The following is a 23,301-nucleotide window of genomic DNA, read 5'->3' as shown; positions in this document are numbered from 1 at the left end:
TTCCAGTTCTTTGGTGCATTTCTCCAATTTTTTCATCCTCTTTGTCAAAGATCTTTTCCTCTCTTTTATCTTCTTAAACAGTTATTTTGTTGGTCTGCTAATTCCAGTATTTGGATAATTCGTGAATCTGCCTCTATTATGTTTTTTGGTTTTTTTTTTTCTTCTTTTATCAGTCCTAGTTCCCTGCCTACTCACATGTCTGGTAATTATTCATTGTATGCTGAACAATGGAAAAGAACCAAAGAGGTTCCCAATGCTGTCCTCCCCCAAGAAAGAGTCTGCCCTCATTGGCAAAACAGAGCAAGGGACTAGTCACCTCAGTGTGATCAGGGGTTGAGCAAGGCCAGGGCTGGGCCGCAGCCTTAGTAACACTTAGTTCACCTGTTGTTTGTCCCTGTTCCCTGGTCATGGTCCTTCCAGGTTTTGGACTGAGAGCTTCATGGATCTCTGTATCCTCTCTCCTGAAAGACTATGGAGATTCAGCTCTTCCCTTCAGATTTTTTTGAGCTTTGCTAATTTTTTTTTCCTTCCTGAACAGCTTCAAAACCTGACAACATCTCAAAAGGGAGACCTCTGGCTTGTGCCAGGGAACCTCACTTCAGTCAGATTTGGTCTTCTACATACCACGCAGCTCTAAGAGATTTCCCTCTGACCGTTAAAAGTATTTGGCTCAGAATCCCAGATTGCCTTAATAACTCAGCGTTTCTGAGTAAAGAAATGGCCATGTGTGGGAAGTTCCTCTTTGCAGATCCTCTGGTTTTTGGTTTGACACACAGCCCGCACAGCTGCCCCCAGCCCCACCCCGGTGTCTCTTTCTCTCACTACAGTCTCTCTGTGTCCAATTCAGTTCTTTGCCTCAGTCCAGAATTAACACGTGCCCCAGGTGTAGAAAATGGCCCAGAAAGGGCTCTTCCCTCTCTGGCGTTTTAGTTCATCCAGTCTTTATTGTTTCCACACCTCTCTAACATCTCTAAAAATGTGATTGTTTTCAATGTACTCCTGTTTTACTAGTTGCATTAGGGTCATTAACCTGCCATGACCTACTACTACATCGCCCCAAGAAATGGAAAAATTATTGCTGCGATTCGTTTTTTTAGACACAGTTCCTTTGTATGAAATGTTTGTGTTACGATTTTGTAAAATGGGAAATGGGAAAGAACAAGGTCTCAGGGTAAGTACCCTATTCAAACTTAGTTATTAAATGGTGGAGCAGAATCAGAACCAGTCGTCTGACAAGAGAGCCTTACTTTTGGCCACTGTGCTGTTCCTTCCTTACAGCAGGGTTACTGACTTTGGTGTCCTGTCATTCAACTAAGACTGCTTCAGTACCCGTGGTCAGTGGTCAACAGAAGCCCTTAGGGAAGTACCTGGTTCTGTCTGTGCCTTGAGTCAGCTGAGGGTTTTCCAACGAGTTATGTATTGGATGCTGCTGGCCTTGCAACTCTCTGTCTTCAAGGTTAGGGCTTTCAGGTTTCAGTAGTTCTTTATCTCCTGCCAAAAATCATAAGCGAGAGACTCTCCACAGGGCCTGACCTAGGAAATCTGGTTTACCACTATGTAAGCATATAAGTTCTGTGATGTTTTTCCATAACTGGAAGAATGAGATAAATCATAAACTCGTATGCTCTAGCCAGGATCATGACATCTCGTATGTAAGTCCTGAATGAATAGGACCTATAGCACTTCTCACAAAATCCAAGCTGAGAAACAGAATGATTGAATTTTTTCTTTCCTTTTCTTTTTTTTAAGAGAGAGAGAAAGAGAGAGGGACTGAGTAGGAGAGGGGCAGAGGGAGGGAAGGGGGGAGAGAGAGAGAGAGTGAGAGCGAGAGAGAGAGAGCGAGAGAGAGAGAGAGAGAGAGAGAGAGAGAATCTTAAGCAGATTTCATGCTCAGTGTGGAGCCTGACATGTGACTTTATCCCATGACCCTAGGATTATGACCTGAGCTGACATTAAGAGTCAGATGCTTAACCAACTGAGCCACCCAGGTGCCCCCAGAATGGTTGAATATTTGAAGTTAAAGTTCTAACTGGGTCTTTTAAGAAATTCTCACTCTTTAGAGACTGAAGCAAGTGAGATCTCTATTTCTTTCCATTACCTGTGATTTAGTCACTACACTGTTGATGTGGAAGCCAGATGGTGAGCCAGAGAAAGGAAAGGAGCTGAAAATCAAATTAGCTACTTTTGCCCTCTGACTTAATAACTTTTATACGTGGTTTGCCAAGGCAGTAGCTAAATTATGGCTTGGGTAAAATGTGGATTTTTATTATCTATGCTTTCTTTCTTCTGACTTAGTATGAGAATTTAAGAATTGGCTTTATAGTGGGACCTATTGGGTTTGGATAAGAATATAATGTGGTTTTTGTTACCTTTGAAGTATTTAAATTTTGTTTACTGCCATCTGAGCCTGATATAGTAATATTTGCAATATGTACAAAAGTTAAAATTATAAACCCATTATAAGATACATGGTTTGCTAATATTTTCTCCCATTCCACAGGATGCCTTTTTACTGTTATTATCTTTGTTGTACAGAAACCTTTAGCTTGATGTAGTCCCATTTGTTTGTTTTTGTTTTTGTTGCCTGTGCTTTTGGTATCATACCCATGAAATCGCTGTAAAACCAGTGTCACAAAGCTTTTCTCCTAAGTATCCTTCCAGGAATTTTACAGTTTGACATCTTATATTTACGTCTTTAATTGATTTTGAGTTGGCTTTTGTGTATGGTGTAAGATAAGAGTTTAATTTCAATTCCTTGCATGTGGATAAGTGTTGGCAAGGATGTGAAGTAATTGGAACGCTGGAATGCTGTTATTAAGAAGGCAAGTGTGTGGCCACTATGGAAAATATTAAAGGAATTTTTTTTCCTCAAAAAATTAATAATAGAAATATCTGGGTGCCTGGGTGGCTCAGTTGGTTGGGTGTCTGACTTGGGCTCAGTTCCCGAGTCTGAGCCCCGTGTCGGGCTCTGTACTGACAGCTCAGAGCCTGTAACCTGCTTTGGATTCCGGGTCTCCCTCTCTCTCTGCCCCTCCCCACTCACATTCTGACTCTCTCTCTCAAAAATAAATAAATATTAAAAAAATTTTTTTAATAGAAAGACTATATGATCCATCAATCCCACATCTGAGTATTTATCCAAATATTTGAAATTAGAATATCAAAAAGATACTAGCACTCTAATATTCATTGAAGCACTATTCACAATAGCCAAGATATGGAAACAACCTAAGTATTCATTGAGAGACGAACGGATAAAATGTAGCATGTACATACAATGGAATACTATTCAGCCTTAAAAAAAGAAGGAAATTCTGTAATATGCAAAAACATGGATGAACCTTGAGGATATTATGCTAAGGGAAATAAGCCAGTCACAGAAAGATTTCACTTTTCTGAGGTCAGTAAAATAGCAAAATTCACAGAAGCAGAGAGTGGAATGGTGTTGCCAGGGACTGGGGGAGGTGGAAATGGAGGTTATTAATCAGTGGGCATATATTTTCAGTTAAGCAAGATGAATATGGTAGCAAGAGAGCTACTGTACAACATCGTATCGAGAGTCAGTAATACTGTATTGTACATTTAAAAATGTGTTAAAAGGATAGATCTCATGTTAAGTGTTCTTACCAAAATAAAATTTGCTTAAATTAATATTACAAAACATGCCATTGAGCTAAGAAAGATGTAAAGGGATGGGAAGCACACATAGTAAGGAAAGAAGATATGGTCTAGAAATTCAAAATTAGTACAGTGAGGGAAGTGGGGAGAAGGAGATAGCAAGTAGCAAGGCCTGGGTTAATGGGGAAGAAGCATCATCAAGAGACTTATGAATGAAAACAGTTCTTAGGAACTAGATGAATGAAAATGAGCAAGATCTGGCCTTTCAGAATTGAAGGGAGAAACAAGCAGGGAAGGTAAGCCTTTCTAAATAACAGGTAAAATTCAACTGAGTAACATTGGTATCAGAGAGACTAATAATTTCCAATGGAGAGATATTGCATTTTCTTATCATACCGTAATTTGATTCAACAAATACTTTTTGGGCATATAATATGTCAGACCCTGGCCTGGGTGCTGAGGATCTAGAAATGAAAGACAAACTCTATGCCCAGAAGGAACTCGTGGACCAGAATAAGATACAGTCAGGTCAGTCGTGCATACGGTTAAGTGCACACCTATGGGGACGTGTGGAGGGTCGACTCGGTCACCCTACAGGTGCGACTTAGTCAGATGAAGGAAAAGGGGAAGGAGGCTTGGCACCAGGGTCAGTAGAAGTCAAAGCATGGTAGAGAAAGATTAGGTTGAGTTGCTTTAATACATTCATTTCATGAGTACATATTAATTTTGTCTGTTTCTGAATTAAATGTCAATTATTTATCACCATTAAAGGATGAGACCAGCACTCAGTATCTTGGAGTCAAAAAAGCTGAGTATATTGATTTCTTAGATGCAAGAATGGTTAACTGGTGAGAGATACTCCCAGTGAACACAGCTGACTGATAACTCAGGATCGCGGGCAGGAGCTTATTTTGGTTTAGTGTTGTTACAAAGGTTGCTGTCACCTTTAGAAGGATGGATTGTGTCCATTACAGAGGCAGGAGTGGGTGGAGTCTGTCCTAGCACAGGGGTCAGTTGAGTGAGTCGGCCTCAGATTGGCTTCCTTTCAGAGTCTGAGGCTCCAGCTGACTGACTGGTTCCAGAGACACGTTCACAGAAGCAAGTTGTCATTGATTGATTAACCAGGTTGAAAACCACTTCCGATATTGATTTGTTACCCTGGCTCTAGAACAGCCAGACTTTTCCTAGGAGTGTGGAAGTTTGATATATTCTCCCCCTCCCCTTCTAGTTTTCTCAGCCCAAGCACAAGGAGAGACCATCAGGGTTGGTCCAGACAATCTCCATTATCGTTGATCCTTCTTGAAGAGAAGGTTTTACTTGTGGATCAGATTTTAATTTACTTGTCAATCAGCACGAATTTGTCCTGTTTTTGTCTTCAAATCATTTGTCAAAACATGTGTTAGGACAGTGGCTGTGTAGATTTAAGACTCTGAATAAACACGTCAAGCTATGCGATATACAAGTGTAACAAGGTATTACAAGAAGAGAGTGGAAGGCATTCTCATGGCACAATTTAGACTTTTCCAGGTCTGACCATCAAAACAAGGCCCAGCAACTCCCTGAGTCTTCCTTAACAGTTCTTAACAGAAATTGTTCTACCTCCCCTGCGATGTTAATCTAGGTACAAAATGAAGTGTCAGCAATGGCACAGACTCTTTTTGGTTAGCAATGGAAAAATCAAGGATTATGCTAATTCATAGCTCTTTGGGCAAAGGAAGTTTAACTGGTTTGTTTACTATTTTCTATATTGACCAAATCGAGGGAGAAATTTCCAAGGATCACTTGAGTTGAGCAGCACCTGGGGATGGGATTGTTACCCTCAGAAATCTGTCCCACCAATGTGGGAAGGGTTTCTATCCCTTCAGACTCTTTACAAGAAGACATAACCCCCAGAGGGTACTGGAGAGTTGTACACCTGGTCTAACTAAAAGACTGATAAAACAGTTGTCCTGGTCCTGGATCAGCATCAAAGAGCCTGGTTCCTACACAGAAAAAAGACGCTGAGTGCTGCAATAGAGACATGATCAGCGCTACTGGGGCTGGAGGTAGATTTGTCTTAAGGGCTCATGATAAACAATCGCTATCACATCCTGTTAAATCACAAAACTCAACCAAGTAAATCCGATGGTCTAACTGGCTTCATTAACCCATTCATGAATTGGGCAGCCCCCACCTAGCAGGTGGAGAGGCGCCAGAGGAGTGGGACTAAACAGAAGGTTGTTACAGCCCAGTGTGGGGACAAGAAAGTTATCAAGCAAAAGAAAAGGATTATTTTATGTGAGGCAGCTTTCTGGGGCGGGGGAGAAGCAAAGTGCCCTATCATGGAGATGACCTCATCTTTCCTTGGGGGCCCTGAAAGGACTCCGGTGCAGACTCACTGGCAGGGATTGAAAAATTCTTGACTGACCAGCTAAGACTATATTTCTGGGGGAGGTTGAAACTGCAATTAGATTATGTATAGAGCACTGATGTGAGAACTTGGTCTAAATGACACCATTTTGGGCCTTGTGCTTTTTGTGGGTTGTTTGTTTTAACAATCTCAAGAAAATTGTTATCCCTCTTTCTCAATGCAGGGACATTTTTTTTTTCATTTTTTTTTGTCGTGTCACTATTGGTAACATCAGTTTGACATATCTGTATGCCATACTTAAAATTCACTGCAAAAGCAACAGTCTGGGAGAGGCAAATTAAAAAGTTAGGATGGCCACCAGCCCTTAGTAACCCAGTAAAGAGGGAAAAATATGGCCAAAGGGATAAAGAAGTACACAAAGAAGAGCCTGGCAGTGGTTTTACTAAAGTCTTGTCCTGATGGTCTGAGTCTAAGTGATGCAGTTGAGTGGTGGTGGGGGTCCGGAGCTGACGGCCGAGAAAGAATTCTTGAGACGTCTTTGGTGCAACAAGGTGATTTTATTAAAAGCACAGGGACAGGACCCATGGGCAGAAAGCTGCTCTGAGGTTATGATGGGTGGCTGATTATAAACCTTCAGTTTGGGAGGGGGTTAGGGACAGCGAGAGTCTCTAAGGAATTTTGGAAGCAAGGTTTCCAGGACCTTGAGGGGCTAGCTGTTGTTAGGAAAAGGTCATTTATTACTGTTTAGCAAAAGTTCAGTCATGAGACCTTCAGATGTATGTCGGGGGGCCATAAGCTTGGAGGATGATTGCCAACATATATGGGGAAGCAGGTAGAGATAAAGGAAATTTCCAAAGGAATATTTATATGTGAAAGTAGACTTACAGGATGCTGGGGGGGGGGGGGGGTCGACATAATGTTAAGCTAAGGTTGCCTTTTGGCCTGAGCAAAGTGTCACCATCATTGAGGCAGCCGAGCTCCTAGAGGGAGGTCACTCTGCCTGTTTCAAGGACTTGTCAATGGGCTGCAGGCAGTAAGGGAGTTTTTCATTTGCCTTTGTTTCCCACATCCTAAGGATGCTCCAAGGAGTAAATGCTTCTGGGGGTTGTCTGGAGAATTTCCCTTTAAGATCCCCAGTGGCTGGGTGTCCGGTCCTCCTGCTCTTTCTCTTTGAGAACGTTCAGCCCATCTTAGAGATCTTCTAAATCAGCAAGTTTTTAATTCCAATTTATTTTTCTGAGACTCCTGTTTCCACTCTGAATCCATTTACAAAGAGAGAGGACAAGGCTTACTTTACCCTAAATTGTTTGGAAGTTTCCTAAAATTTTTTTCCAACTCTCCTATTGATTCGCCTTTATTGTGTGGACAATTTTGCTATTACTTATCCGGCACTATTTAGGTAATTACGTGGACAAAGCCCCTATCCACAAAAAGTTTATTACCTTACTTGTGGAGTAAAATATACCTTTAAATAAGTAGATAATCCCCCTTGTCAGTCTATGCTCTGAGTGGTGCCAAAACTGTTTCCCAGGCATTGGAAAAGGAAAGAGTCTACAAAGTTACATTTGCCAAATAACTGGTGCTGGCACCTTTAAGTGCCAACATCTGATAACATTTTTAACTAGACAGAAAATGTTTTAGGTTATCACACTTTTCTCTGCCTCCTGAAGAAATTTCTTTGAAGGAAAGTAATTTGTGTCGAAGAATCACTAAATGCTGGTGCTTTGCATGTGTTGTCCGAGTTCTCACAATGTCCTACAAAGGTAACGTCTCTGCTTATTTTTATCGTACAAGTAGTGCGATTAAATCTAGGGTTCAAACCCAAATCTGCCCCATGTCAAGGTTAAAATAACTTGTACAGATAATCATGAGGAACATCAAAAAGTGTACCACTCTGTACGTGAGTGCTGTACAAATCGGCTGTGAATTACGTAGGACCGTCCGCCCCCTGAGCTAGAAGGCCAGCAGATGCTATGTTGTGATGGTCCTTCCTTTCCTTCCCACCGCTCCGGTGCCGCTTCTTCCCCTCTCCTTGCCTTCCCCAAGTTGTGCCTGAAGATTGCTCAGGCAGACGATTGTGCTTCACACAGATTGTGCGGCTGTGGACCTTTAACAACGTCTCCAGTTTTCTTCAGAATAGAATTCAAGGTCTCCGTCGTCACAGCACTGCCATTCACTTCTCTTTACTTTGTTCAGCGTTGGTATTTGTGTTCTGGGCCGTGACTTGAAATCTGGCTTCCTGTTAAATGAGGGGTTAGCGTGTCAGGTTAACTGGAGCCCTAGGGGCCTGAAAGTCCCAATAAGCATCTAACCACCCTGGGGAGAGATTTAGGCCAGGGGCGGGGGGGGGGGGGGGTGGGGGGCGGCATCTGGCTCATTTGATTAATGGCCCTTGCCTTTACTTTTTTATACTTTTACAAATCTGAGTTAATGCCATCTGTACAAAGATTTCCCAGGTTTCTTCTTTACCTCAAATAAGCCGTATAAAGGAAAGGTCCTTCTGCAGACAAATCCTATTTCTGCAACTTATTAATGCCATGCCATTTTGAGCTGTTAGTCCATTTTCTTCATAAAATAAGGATAATAATAATACACCGTCATCTCATGCAGTCGTGAAGCTCGAGAGTATTATGTCAGATGAGGAATACTGTGCCTGGCACATATATAAGTGCACAAGAAATAAGAGTTATAATAATTATTATTGTTACTCGTAATAAGTGACAATTACACTTTGGTCCCCAAAATGCTCAGCCCAGTCCTCCTAACCTCAGTAGCCTGAGCTGTCCCAGCTCCTCGGCTGACAGGTCTCTGTGCTGTGGCTGCCGGGCCCAACTGGGGAGCCATCTGGGTGCTGGGATCGCTCTGCCCTCACGCATTGGGGTCAGAGGTCTGTTTCTGTCCACTTTTCTCATTCCCTCCCATTGTAAATACACACCAAACACACACTGCGTGTCCATCCAGCCTGCTTTTCTGTGTGGAGCAGGGACACATTTTCATGTGAGGGGCTCTTGGAGAATCCTGTCCAGAATGTATTCTTTCCATTTACACTACTGCACGTTGTGGCTGAGGCTGACCCCAAGGTCTGATAGGCGTTGTCAAGATTTCAGAATATTGGCTTCAGTTAACATCTGTGCTAAATTTTTGCATAAGTGTCTTGCCACAGATAATGACTTGAATTTAGACGAAAATGGCTCCTGGAACGATGGCAAACTAGCCAAGAGGCATATTAGTCAGACACTGGATAGTTTTTCCTGGAAATCTATAAATTGCATTCTTAAAATAAAAATACAGGAAAAGATACGGCCAGATTGTTTGCTTAAGTGACTCCACTGTCCACTCAGTTACATGTGTATTTGGTCAGTTTTGCACACTGTCTTTGGCTCTTCTGTTGAATAACTTCCTGGAGAGCTTTAAATAATTGAAAGAGTCTATGTAAGCCGTATGAGTAAATGACCCCCTGTTGAAAGCCCAGGTATTTAAAACTGGCTGATTTTCATTTTGGCTTTTTTTCTGAGGGCTTCTCTGGAGCGTACCCATTTTTGTGCAGGAAGGAGCGGGCCGTGGGCTCGATGGCAGAACCGTTTGAAGCCCTCTGGGAAGAGAGCAGAGGGTGCTGTTTAAAGCCTTGCATTTTAAAATGCTTTATTTTTCAAGAACAATCTTTTGTCATTTGTACTATGAATGCTCATTATAAGAGATACTTAAGCTACTTTAATCCAAAATACATCCTAATCTGCCAGAAAATGTTCTTTAAACAGGCAGCCTTAACATTTTAGGTGAACCTATCCCATCACTGTGAGAAAATGTTAACTCCTTGTTTTCAAGGTTTAAACTCATATTTTTATGAGTAATAAAGGAGGAGATGAATTAAATGCAGGCTCCTATTAGTAAAGTTTTGAGAAAGATGGAATCTTCCAGGCTCTACCTCATTAATCCCTGGTTATGAGCTCTTGTTGGGTGTCTGCATGACCAAAAAAAAAAAAAAAAAATGATTTGAAATATGGTACCAGGAGTTGTCTTTGAAAAAGAGTTTTTGTGAAATAAACTAGCAAGCATTTTAGCTCTCCTGCTCTTAGTTAGGCTTTTGAATAAATTATGCTTGATTCTGAAATGGCAATGGATACTCACAAATATGGGATTCTGGCAAGTGTTTTTAAAAAGTCAGAAGTTGCTTCAGCTTGATGGGTCAGGAAACTCAAATATAGAAAGTGAGCACCCGCGTCTATTTGTGGAAAGGTTTGGACCTTTCCCAACCTGACCCCAGCCTGCCTGTGAAGCCTCATCCCCTCCAGCCTCTCCCCTCCCAGCCCCACAAAACTTAAACCCCAGCCACAGCAACAGTCATTTCCTGTCCACACCTCCATTGTGTGCCTGTGGCTACTCTCCTCCCTCTGCTTCTACTGCCTCCTCCTTTGTTTTCTTACCTCCTACACATCCTTCAACACCTGGCAAGAAATGCCCTTCCCCTTGGTGGCTGTGTGGCCAGCAGGTCCGGGTTCCCCACAGCATGCTGCTCTGCGGCTGTCATTGCCATCATCACGCTATACTCAGACGGACTAGGGGACGAGATCTTGGCTCATTCGTGTCCGCATCTCTTCCAAGAGCCAGCCCAGGGCCTGGCTTCTGTGACAGCGGCTTGATATACACTAGTTTACCGAGCTGACTTCCCTCATCTCTGTAGCCCGTTGTTTTCTCCCATCGTATGAAAAGCCACAAAAACAATCAGTTCCGGGTATCGTGGAGAATTTTTTAAAGTAGGACTCTTGGGGCCCCTGGATGGCTCAGTCGGTTGAGCATCCAGCTTGGGCTCAGGTCATGATCTCACAGCTCGTGAGTTCGAGCCCCACGTCCGGCTCGGTGCTGACAGCTCAGGGCCTGGAGCCTGCTTCGGATTCTGTGTCTCCTTCTCTCTCTGCCCCTCCCCCGCTCATGCTCTGTCTCTCTCTCTCTCTCTCTCTGTGTCAAAAATAAGTAAACATTAAAAAAAAATTTAAAGTAGGACTCTTCATTTTCCTGTCTGGGGAGCCAGCTAACAAGAAGTCTTCCCACACAGCTGATGTCCCAAACCACCGGGTATCACTTTCTCCAGGAGACGACTCTGTACCTCACTGGCTCGCTGAGGCAGCCATACTGTGCAGTCTCTCAGCTGGAGTGCCAGCGAGGGTGACACGGGAAGTCACACAGAAGGTTCCAGTCACTAGAGTAAATGCACTTCAGAAATCACGCTAGAGGTGAATGCTTTTATCAGATGGAAGCACTAAGTTTTATTATGGTAAGCTTTTGCCTTTATCTTTCTTCAGATACAATTTGAAGCAACTTTTTAAAAGAGAGAAGTGTTCCTCAAATTACCTCAGTTATTCGTCAAAATGGCAGGTCCCTGGCCCTCACCCTTGGCAGGTTCTGAGCTAGTAGGTCTGAAGTGGGACTTAGGAATCTGAATTGCAGGAAGCATCCAGGCAGTTCTGGAATGACTCGTCGTAGAACTACCCTTTGAGAAATACAAATATGGTGAGGACAGAGAAGAGGTAGTATCATGTGGGACGGAGTATCATATGCCCAGAATATTTACTGAGCGTGCATCACACAGGCCAGGCCCTGAGGCGGCTCTTGGAAGAGCTGCAGAGAAGAATGGAACCACATCCCTTCCCCCGGGACAGCACTGTCTAGTCAGGTGTTCTCAGAGCATGTCAAGGTTATTTGGTCAAAGCATCCTGGCCGTCATAAGTTATCAAGCAGGCTGTCAGTGTGTTCTGATCTAATTCCAGAGTGTTCTGGACTGGGACATTTCTGAAGTCCAAGTGGCTCCCAAATTACAACTTAGCTATAGTAATTTTTATCACTGATATCCTGAAAGTTCACAGAAACTTGGCAGTCCCGCATTTCTTTGTGGCAGTTAGTTAGAAATTATATTTTATGTATATATTTCATTTATACGTTTATAATATATATTTTATTTATATATACTTATTTATTCAATCCATGTATAATTATAATGCTATGTGACTTGTGATTTCATATTTGCCTTTGGTTTCCCAGTAGACTGTGTCTTTTTTTTTCTTTAATTTTTTTTTACATTTACTTATTTTTGAGAGACAGAGAGAGACAGAGCACAAGCAGGGGAGGGGCAGAGAGAGAAGGAGACACAGAATCCGAAGCAGGCTCCAGGCTCCGAGCTGACAGCACAGAGCCTGACGCGGGGTTCGAACTCCCAAACTATGAGATCATAACCTGAGCCGAAGTCGGACACTCAACCGACTGAGCCACCCAGGCGCACCCCCCGCAACAGCCCCCAGTAGACTGTGTCTTAAGGACAAAAAAAAAGGTTCTTAAACGTATTATTCTCAGATACCTAGTATAAATACAAAGTGGATATCCAGAATATACTTATAGATTGCTTAAAATTAACTATAAATTTAAAGCACTTTTTTACTCTGAAGTCAAAATTGGAAGCTTCTCCAATGTGAAAGCCCCTGATGAGCAGTGGTGATAATGTTCTTGAAAGTGAGTGAGAAATATCTCTGGAGACTGTTGTTTTGGCCCCTGATTTAGCATAGTGTTCCACAGCCAAAGGGCTGTGCACCTAGACATTCTATGCTTTGCTTCTATGAAAAGAGGTAAATTGCTAAAAGCCACACCAACAGCAAAGATTTGTTCATGAAAGCAAATCTTGGGTCTGTTTTCGCGCAGCCTAATGAATAGAGTCATCTCTGTATCTATGGCATATTATGACAACAAGTTGTATTGTTACTCCTGAGTCCTTGAGAAAATGTTTAATTACATTTGGTATCTTCAGTTCACTAAGGCAGAGAATAACATATGTTTTAAAACATAAAAGAGTAGAATGTGTTATCTTCAACGAGTTTATCCTGATTCATATATGCGATCATTTTTTTATCACTCCGATTCTCTACAAGTTCTTGGGTAAATATGGAAATGAGCACAAATTATGGTTTTCTGCAAATCATTTTATTTACACATGAGATAAACATGCCACACCCTTATTATGGCCTTTTTTCTTCAATAGTTACTCGACAAATATTGCCAAGATCCTCTAGGAAAAAAAGCATTATTCTTAGCACCTCAGAGAATATAGCAATACGCATACCTTGCCTTCAAGGATTTACATCCTGTGTGTTTACATTTTTCAGCCGGGGAATATATCTGATTCATAGTCCTCATCTCAGAGAAGTATTAGCAGAGTGTGGGCTCGTGTCCTGTCAGGTCAGGTCCAGCCCAGGTTAAGAGAAGTTAACTGATGTAGGCAGGCTGACCCGGGGGAAGAGCTGAGCCCAACAACAACAGACTCACACCCACAATTTCTCTCAATACTTGGGCGGACATTCCTGTATCCTTAAGAAGACGATTTTTATAAACTGACAGGAAGTGAATTTTCAGCCCTTTGGACTCAGGGCTTGCCACATTCTGGGAAGCCAGTCATCGCTTTTTGTTTTGACAAAATGTGTAAGAAAAAAGATACCTGGGATGAGGGTGAGGAGCGGATCCATTTCTGCATTTAGTTAAATGTTTATTTCGTAACTATCTGTAAAAAGTGTTGAGGATACAGATGTGACCTAGACAGTCTTCTGTCCTCAAGTGACTTACAACCTAATCTAATAGGGAAACATACATAAAGATAAATAAGAACAATATATGTTATATATAGAATCTGATTTCGGTTCAAAGGACAGTGGAAGCCCAAAGAAAGGAATGGCCAATTTTATGTAGAGACATGAAAGATTTTTTTTTTAAGATTTTTTTATTCTTAAGTAATCTCTACACCCACCATGGGGCTCGAACTCACAACCCCGAGATTAAGAGTTGTGTGCTCTACCAACTGAGCCAGCCAGACGCCCCTAGACACGAAAGATTTATTGATGGTGACTATTGAGCTGAGCCTTAAAAGAGAAGTAGGAGTTTTTGAAGTGGAGAGGAGGACAAGGAGGGAGAGGAAGGAGGGGAGGAGGAGGAAGAGAGGCCGTTCTAGGCAGAGATCAGCCTAAGCAAAGGCCAAGAGCTACATAGCCTCACCTGTTTGGGGAGCTGCAAGCAGCCCAGCATGCCTGGAGCATGAGGTGATAGGAAGGCGTAGCACCAGGCAGTGGCTGGGTCATCAAAGCTTGTGTACCTTACAGGGAAGGGGTACATAGGAGACGTGTTGAGGAGGTACCACCAACGGAATTGGGTGACGGGTGAGATACAGAGGTTGCTGAATCAAGGAGGACAGTGGTGATATTCATCTGAGGCTGAGCCCTGTCACCCCTGACCTGGCGTGACATCTCTAGGTCACCTGCTAAGCTTGCTCCTACCCACCGTTCCCAGGCTCTCTCTGTTCTCCCCATAGGGACTCAGCCTTCAGACCTGTCAAGCCTGCAGAACAAGCTAGTGAAGAGGTGTGGGGAAGGAAGGAAGGAAGGAAGGAAGGAAGGAAGGAAGGAAGGAAGGAAGGAAAGAAAGAAAGAAAGAAAGAAAGAAAGAAAGAAAGAAAGAAAGAAAGAAAGAAAGAAAGAAAGAAAGAGAAAGAAAGAGGACCCCAGGGCTTGAAAGAACTGCTGGGGTCAGGCCACGTATTTGAATATGTCTCACATATGCAAATCCACTGACTCCCAGGACTGGGTCCAGTAAAGCCCAGGGATTATCAGAATCAGGTGGGACAGCAATTTTGTAATTGCAGCTTATCTGGCACCTGAGGGCTCAGTGCCAGAACTTACTATTCAGCTGCCTACATTTCCAGTGGGAAGTGTATTTCTCTCTCTCTCTCTCTCTCTCTCTCTCTCTCTCTCTCTCTCTCAATGTGGAAATGTATTGTTTTTTAATTTTTTTAGGTTATTCATTTATTTTAAAAGAAACAGACACAGCACAAGTCGGGGAGGAGCAGAGAGACAGGAGAGAGAATCCCAAGCAGGCTCCATGCTGGCAGTGCAGAGCCCAAGGCGGGGCTTGAACCCATGAGACTGTGACATCATGACCTGAGCTGAAACCAAGAGTCTGACACTTAACAGACTGAGCCACGCAGGTGTCCCTGGAAATGTATTTCTAATTCCAGTGGAAATGTAAGACATTTCAAACACATGATTTGCCCTCAAGCAAAATCAAGCTTTTCACAATCAAGAACTTTTCAGCTCTTTTATTTGATTTTCAAGCTAATATGTTTTGAGGAGCAAATTAAATGCAGACAGATGATTGTTTTCTTAGCTTGGTGAGAAAAAAACTGGCAAAGGACAGTAAAGGGTTAGCAGGTGAAGAGAATGGCCTTATTACAAGTGAGGACTGTCAGACCATGTTCTGGGAGCCAAGGCACAACACAGATAAGCAGTGCCTGGCATCACACGGAATTTTGTAAACGGCAGATAAGCCTGCTTTCAACCCAGTCCTCAAGGACTTTTTCTCAAAATACCCAAGATGCCTGTGTTAGACTAAGAAAGGAACAAGATCGCATCTCCTAGGGTCTTAGGCTCCAAATCGGGAACTCTAAAATGAGAGTAGAAAAAAACTCGGAGAGCAGACAACTCCAGTGAGAACAAAATCGTCACAGGCATTCTATCAGCAGTGAATAGATCGCATTTGACACGCAAGTCAGAAAGTAGCCCATCCACTCAGACGGGTGGGCCAGCTTCGCTCCTGGAAACCTGCTCACTGCAAAATCCTTTTCTGGCTTTTAGGATGTCACTTGATAGCCCCTGCCTCTCTCAGACGTTCATGACCAAATGAATTCCTCTAAATCTTTTCAGGGGGCTTTTCTCCTCATGATGGCTGAGATGATGGCTCAGCCTACTTTGCAGCCCCCTGACCTCCTGAAGATGAAACTTTTAAGAGAGATTTGACCACACAGTCAAATCAACCATAGACGTAGCAAATAGTTCAACTGAGAAGAAGCAAACATAAGATTTCAGCAACTTCGGTGACCACTGGCTTACTTACCCAACATTGCAGAACATGCAGGAGAAAGAATTCACACTGCCTGCCAGCCACTTTGTTTACATACGGTACAGGAGAATAAAGAAAATTCCCATAGGAATGCCTGTGAATAGATACACAGCAAACGCAAGTACCTCCTTACCCCTCTTCCCCTTTACATAGTTATATAATAACGTAATCGTTGCCACAACTTATGACATTGGTATTATTATCCTTAATGTACAGATGAGAAAACTGAGGCTTGGGGAAATCATATTGACCCAAGTTACCAGCTAGTAAGTGGCGACCCAAGCATGTAAACCAGAGTCTGGCTGTTTCCAAAAGCCCACGTGTTTTTCCTGCGTCACAAGGGAGCTTACGACACCAAAGATATTTACTAAAGCTTGTTTCTAAAGCGTCTTTAGCAACGCAAGTAACTTTGGGAGCTTGTCAGAGCCATTACACAATCCCCTTCCTCTTTTGGATCCAGCCCAGGGAAGAATAGAGTAAGTCTGCCACCTGAAGGCTACCCGTCAGGGCAGATGCTGGGAGCCAGCCCCATTGCAGGCAGGGTGCTGTGGACAGGGAGTCCTTGGAGGGGGTCAGAGAAGTGCTACTCCCCTCTGCCCTCAGCCACCTCCCCGCCAGGCCACAGAAGAGAAGGAATCTGTAGCAGCCAAACCCAAGAAGAGCGGGTCTTCATTTTTGTAGAAACAAAAACGAGGAGAGGCAGAAACTGTCCTCTTCTATAATTTCCACCCACTGAAAAAACCCTAAGGAGTATAGTTTGCACTTGAGGTCAATTTGGGGGTGACTCCCAAAGCTTATTTCTATTCATTTGCCTGTTTTGAATAAAGAAAAGTCAGGCTGAGAGGTTCTGATAGCATATAAATTAAAGATATGGAGGTATCTCATTGAAATTCTAAAGATGTGCTGATCCTACCCTAGATTTCTCTCATCAAAAGAGTTCTCTCGTGGTGCTGCTGCTGACTTATTAATAAAGATCACGCTTTTATTTGATTATTTATCTAATCAGGATTCACCTTCAGTTTAAGCTCATTAAGTCTGCTGTTACAGAGTGACGCTCTAAGTGTACTTGATGGTGGGATTACATCCAAGTGAGACAGGGAACATATTCACGCGTTAATGGTCAGGAGCAAAGACAATGTCCCGTAAGCCATGTGGCACCCGCGAGCAGAGCGTGCACGCGGTCTGCCAACCAAACAGAAAGGGCACATGTCTCCAAGAGCAGAGTGAGGGCTGCACGCGATAATTAAGTGCACTTAGTACCAGAATAACAAAAATGGCAAGCGCTCCGATTATTCCAAAAACCAAGAGAATGCTACCATTCTTCATACACATTATGTTGGGAAAGCTTTTCGAATGGGCTCTTAGTGAAACTTCTAAGTTCTGTTCAGGATGCTGGGTGCTCCGCCTGCCCCCAGCCTGACTCCCAGTGGCTCACATTTAAGCTGCTTGCTTCCACTTGTTCATAAGTTTTCCAAAGTGGTTGTAATATAAACCAGCCTAATAATACCTCTCCTGGGTCTTTGCAGAGCAGGTAACTAAGTCGTCTCGTTCTTACCTGATGAGTAGTTGCCAGGTTTAGCTGCTGGTGATAAATCCTCTTCTTGAAGGCCGTCTTGCCCCACACATAGGAAATTCCACTTCTTGTTGGCCTAAGACACCTCTGACTACCACACAGTGCCACGCTGAAAGAGGGCCCGTGAACAGCAGAGCCGTGCAGTTAGCCAAGGCCAGCGCGTCCCCTCCTTGGAAACGCTGCGGCCCAGACTTGGCACTGGAATGGGCTAAATTATTTATCTGGTCGGATACAAGAGAAAGCAGCTAGGAGCTTCCTGAGCTGATAGTCTCTGTCCCTGGATTCATACTGAGACAGGAAACAGGCCAGGCTCCATCAGCAAAGAGGGGGGATAAAAAAAATGGAATCTTCCTCCAAAGCCCTCTGCCATCACCTCTCCTGCCTGGCGTAGGTCCCGACCAGGGTGAAGATAAGCTGTTCCCATCAATCTCCTTGAATTCTTTGAGCACTGGGTGTGAGGCACTGTGAGATATGAGGTGTAAAAAGCAACCTTTGCCCTCAGTGAGCTTACGATACATCCACTTGGACAGAGAAAGCAGAGGAAGAGTTAAATTTCTCATTCATTCATTCATTCATTCGTTCGTTCCAGGCACCCATGTGTCAGACACTGTGCTAGGTATGAAGAAAGACTGAAAAAAAACAGGCGGTGATGAAAATACCATCTGACTAGCACAACGATGGGCAAAAGGTGTGAAGTAACAGTGAAAGAAAAAATGCCATGAAATGGTATCTGATTAAATTCTCAGTAAGTGGTACGTGAGGTAAATGCCAGGAGATCAGAGCAGCTCAGTTTAGGTTTTTTGATACTGCTGTAAACAACACAGCCAAGCCCCAGCCAACACGACTCTTCTGGACCCCCGAAACAGGAAGGAGACTGGTCATGTAGAGCAGGGTTGTCAGATTGGGTCAGCATGGAAGGAGGTCACCCATGAGAGGAGTGTCTGTCCTTCCGGGAAATTCACCTCTGCCTCAGGAGCCATCCTTCAGGTCAAGAAACATGGCCCTGGCGGCAAAGACGTTTCACTGTGGGACTTCAGAGGAGAGAAAAAAAAAAGATCACCTACAAACGAGTGTTTCTTATTACAGTATATTAGAAATTCTTATACGATTACTTTTCCCATGAAGGGCTGGACTTAAAATCATAACTATGTAAATGATATATCTGTTACTTGTCACAGACTCTGGACCTCTGAGTCTAATTTGTATCTCTTCTAAGTTACCTGTCATGATGTTGTCTACCTATTTATTTGCATACATGACCCTTTGTGTCTCGTTAATTTCATTTAAAAAATTTTTAAGGTTTATTTTATTTTTTAAGAGAGAGACAGAGCATGGGCAGGGGAGGAGCAGAGAGAGAGAGGAGACAGAATCTGAAGCAGGCTCCAGGCTCTGAGCTGACAGCACAGAGCCCGATGTGGGGCTCCAACCCACGAACCATGAGATCATGACCTGAGCCGAAGTCGGACATTTAACCCACTGAGCCACCCAGGTGCCCCTCCACCTCATTAATTTCTTAAGAGCAAGAAACATGCCTTATTCCTTTCCCTAAACTTCTTATAATTTAGCACATTGCCTTGATAAAATAGGCAACCAGTGAATAGCTGTTGAATGACCTGTATCATCCAAAAATGGAACAAGCCCTGGGCATTTGGGTATGGAGCCTTTCTTTGACCTCAAACTTGAAATTCATTAAAGGAGAGCCCTTCCCTCATGGGGAAAAGTTCATGCAACTTAAGAAGAGAGGAAGAGACAAGCTTACAATGATGAAGAATGGAAAGGATGCATCCCTACTAGCAGATTAGTGAAATCATTGCTAACAATCAACAGAAAGACAGATGTCAGAGTTGAGTTACCCTCACATTCAAACCTGAAATTCTTATTCTAAGGGCGATGCTCATTGTGTGAACCAGTGTTGGAAGTTGTAGAACATAAAAGGGAATCAGCCTCATGCAGAGCACAAACATACAGAACACTATGAATAAAAATGATGTTAACTTTGGGTATGGAGTATGGAGCAGACATCACTATTGCTTGGAAATTATCTGAGGGGCACCTGGGTAGCTCAATCGGTTGAGCATCAGACTTCGACTCAGGTCATGATCTCATGGTTCATGAATTCGAGCCCCGCGTCGGACTCTGTGCTGACAACTCAGAGCCTGAAGCCTGCTTCGGATTCTGTGGCTCTCTTTCTCTCTGCCCCTCCCCTGCTCATGCTCTCTCTGTCAAAAATAAACATTAAAAAAAAAAAAAGATGGGGTGCCTGGGTGGCTCAGTCAGTTAGGTGTCTGACTTTGACTCAAGTCATGATCTTACGGTTCATGGGTTTGAACTGCACATTGGGCTCCGTGCTGACGGCTCAGAGCCTGGAACCTGCTCCCGATTCTGTGTCTCCCTCTCTCTCTGCCCCTCCCCCGCTGGCACTCTGTCTCCCTCTCTCTAAAAAAATAAACATGAAAGAAGAAAGAAAGAAAGAAAGAAAGAAAGAAAGAGAAAATGAAAGGAAAGAAAGAAAGAGAAAGAAGGAAAGAAAGAAAGAAAGAAGAAAGAAAGAAAGAAAGAAAGAAAGAAAGAAAGAGAAAATGAAAGGAAAGAAAGAAAGAAAGAAAGAAAGAAAGAGCGAGCAAGCAAAGGAAAGAAATTATCTGAGAAGTAGCACCAAGCAAGGAAAAGTCAAAGGCCTGTAAATTTGTGATACAAACTGTAGCAGGAAGAGGGTGCTAACCACGATGAAGGTGCAGTTCTTGGTCATCTCATTTCTGTGTATCATTCTCTGTAGGTGGAATTGGCTGTGTAGGTCGAGACAAAGGCCAGGTTCGAAAGTGCCTCGATGTGGTAGAGATCTATAACCCTGATGGGGACTTCTGGAGAGAGGGCCCACCTATGCCAAGCCCCCTGCTCTCCCTTCGAACCAATTCTACCAACGCAGGAGCAGTGGATGGGAAGCTCTATGTCTGCGGGGGATTCCACGGAGCAGGTACCGATCCAATTTTAAATGTTTTATCACCTCCGCTGGTGTTGGCTTTAAACTCCCTTAACTGACCCAGCCCCCAAAGGATAATCCAGACAGCAGGGTGAGCCCGGGAAGATGCCTGGCCTTCAGAATTCAGTGGCCTGGAGCCTCTCACCGAAGCTCTGAACTGGGTTTTCACAGCTGCAAAATGGAACCGCCACCCCCACAGGCTGTTTTAAGAGTTAAATGAGATCCAGTTTATAATGTGTCTAGCCTACAGCAGTCACTCAGTAAATATTAGCCGAATATGAGGAGAGGAGAAGTGGGAGAGCAAGTCTAAGGCCCAACTGCAGGGCTAACAAGAGATTTGAGAACGTGAAGACCAGGCAGAAATAGAGCCATGGCCGGACTGTTGGGTTTCATCACTGTCTTTAATGACCAAGAGATCCCACCCTCAGAGGACACTCTTATTCGTCCTCCACGACTACCACTTGAAATCAATTGCTTGAAAGCATTTCTAAATACACACGTATTTATTACCACACTTAGTTCCCACGTACCAGATTGTAACGTCACTGCAAAGCACAGTATGGATTTAGAATTTTTAATGTAACAGAAATTGTTGAAATAGGCACCAATCTCATAAGCAACTGTCTCCAAAGTTATTTCGCCTCACCAGTAAATACGGCGGAATGCAGGTATATTGAAATGACGAAATTTTTGGGACAGAGAGAGACAGAGCATGAACGGGGGAGGGGCAGAGAGAGAGAGGGAGACACAGAATCGGAAACAGGCTCCAGGCTCTGAGCCATCAGCCCAGAGCCCGACGCGGGGCTCGAACTCACAGAGCGCGAGATCGTGACCTGGCTGAAGTCGGACGCTTAACCGACTGCGCCACCCAGGCGCCCCTGAACTGTTCAATTCTAACCTCACTGATAGAAGCGCTAGGCCAGTATATACCATGAAAAGCATGCCTCCAGAGCACTTAAAACTTTGGAAGGGGGCCAGATTAAAATAAAGCTGACACTGCAGCAGAGCAAAGCCTTTTATAAGCCCACCTTCATTTTTAATGCACATAATTAGACGTAAGTTAAGAATGAAGTTTTCATTACCAACCACGAGAGGAGATGGATAGACTGAATACAACAAGTGGGCCTTATTTGCCCCTTGATTCAAACAAATCTCCTGTAAAGAGATATTTTTCTGGGCGCCTGGGTGGCTCAGTCGGTTAAGCGTCCGACTTCAGCTCAGGTCATGATCTCGCGGTCCGTGAGTTCGAGCCCCGGGTTGGGCTCTGTGCTGACAGCTCAGAGCCTGAAGCCTGCTTGGATTCTATGTCTCCCTCTCTCTCTGCCCCTCCCCCGTTCATGCTCTGTCTCTCTCTCTCTCTCTCTCTCTGTCAAAAATAAATAAACATTAAAAAAAATTTTTTTAAAGAAAGGATATTTTTCAGATAATCTGGAAAATGTTAATATGGACTGGAGAATTAGATGGTATTCGGGAATTGTTAATTGTTCGGTTATGATAATAATGGCCTCGTGGTTTTATATAAAGGAGAAAGGAAAAAAGAGAAATGTTAACAATTAGAGATCATCTAGAAGTATTTATGGGTGTCAGTGATACGCTGTCTGAAATTGGCTTTAATCTACTCCAGCAAAGACTTTTTAAAAAGTGATTGGGGTGAGGGGGGCGAGAACAGATTTTATAGCATTTGTAAAATGTTGCTAATTGGTAAAGCTAGATAATGGATACACTGGGGTGTTATTTTACTACTTTCGTGTATGTTTGAGTATTCCCATAATAAAAAGCTTTAATTTTCCTTTCTCTGTCTGTTCTTCAGAGGACTTTCCAAAGAGGTTTTTAAAAAAGTGCTTTTAATATCTTTTATGTTAAACTGCACATGCTTGTGTCATCTATCACAGTAGCCAAGAACCCTGGCTCAGGAAGGAGATGTATAAGTGCCCCCAGGTTCAAGCTCTGTGTGTAAGAAGGATACGAGTACGGAGTCAGGAGAGAGATTCCAGCTGCTGGATCCACACACCCACCAGGGCTCTCCTCCCACTGGGATCACAGGCCTCCTCTTCATCCCCTGGCTTTTGGCTTTCTCTTCACCAGGAGAATACAAAGGATGGCCTCAGAACATCCAGAGGGGTGGGTGGCAGTTAGTGTCTAAAGACCGAGAAGATAATTCTGTTTTGTCTCCTTTCTTTATCTTTTCATTCCTTGTATAATATTGACTTAGAGAACTGATAACCTCCAACTTTTCAAACGGTCTATCGTCATACTATGAGCCAACCTCTTTTCTTGGTACTACAGGGGACTAATAATGCTCTCAGCCAGAGGGAAAGGGATTTACCATATGAGCTCTCAAAGTCCATTTTAATTATTTGGTCCTAACATGATGGATTGTCTGGGATTAGCTGAATGAATCATTCCTGGGGTTTATGAAAAATAGAGCAATTGTATAATAGCATGCCCGTTATGAACCAGAAACTTCAGCATCAGATCTAAAAACAGGCACTGGATTTCCTCTCCTTGTGTGACACAAACCTAGTCATTCCATTTATTTATTCAGAAAACCACAGTCAAGCAACGAATGTCTCATAATCTGTGTAGTTGATTCAGGAAAAAGGCGATTGAAACATGAAGCCAAGACCATGAAGACTGGCTGGAAGCAAGGAGGAGCCAGTCTCCTGCCCCACTCTCAGTAGTGACACAGAGCCCCTGCTCACCCCAGTGGAGACCGAAGCTGAGGCCGGGAGTGGAGGGCAAGCACTCGCTACTAAAACAGGCAGGCTGAGCGAAAATTGCACACTGAATATTGAGACGCCACCTTTCTTCCCTCCCTGGCTCCCGGAATGTGGGCAGCCTTAGCCTCCAGCAGGG

At 43.5% G+C, this 23,301-nt stretch overlaps 2 protein-coding genes across 10 annotated transcripts in view; one reads left to right on the top strand and one right to left on the bottom strand.

Annotated features, from left to right (window-relative positions):
- Positions 1-17,590, bottom strand: part of MGLL (monoglyceride lipase) — a 248,328-nt gene extending 230,738 nt beyond the window's left edge. Inside the window, exon 1 of the mRNA XM_045052040.1 lies at positions 17,448-17,590. The gene's annotated coding sequence lies outside the window, so the exon portion shown is untranslated. The remainder of the gene's footprint in view (positions 1-17,447) is intronic.
- Positions 1-23,301, top strand: part of KBTBD12 (kelch repeat and BTB domain containing 12) — a 77,128-nt gene that overhangs the window by 31,855 nt on the left and 21,972 nt on the right. For 8 of the 9 annotated variants that reach the window (XM_011280253.4, XM_045052035.1, XM_045052034.1 and 5 more), the window contains one exon: positions 20,242-20,439. The exons of the other annotated variant lie outside the window; for it this stretch is intronic. In XM_011280253.4, the coding sequence (XP_011278555.3) occupies positions 20,242-20,439 (198 nt within the window). The remainder of the gene's footprint in view (positions 1-20,241; positions 20,440-23,301) is intronic. 9 annotated transcript variants of the gene reach the window in all.

The sequence above is a fragment of the Felis catus genome, chromosome A2, assembly GCF_018350175.1.
Source record: "Felis catus isolate Fca126 chromosome A2, F.catus_Fca126_mat1.0, whole genome shotgun sequence".
Lineage (NCBI taxonomy): Eukaryota > Metazoa > Chordata > Mammalia > Carnivora > Felidae > Felis > Felis catus.
This window is presented reverse-complemented; position numbering and strand designations above follow the sequence as displayed.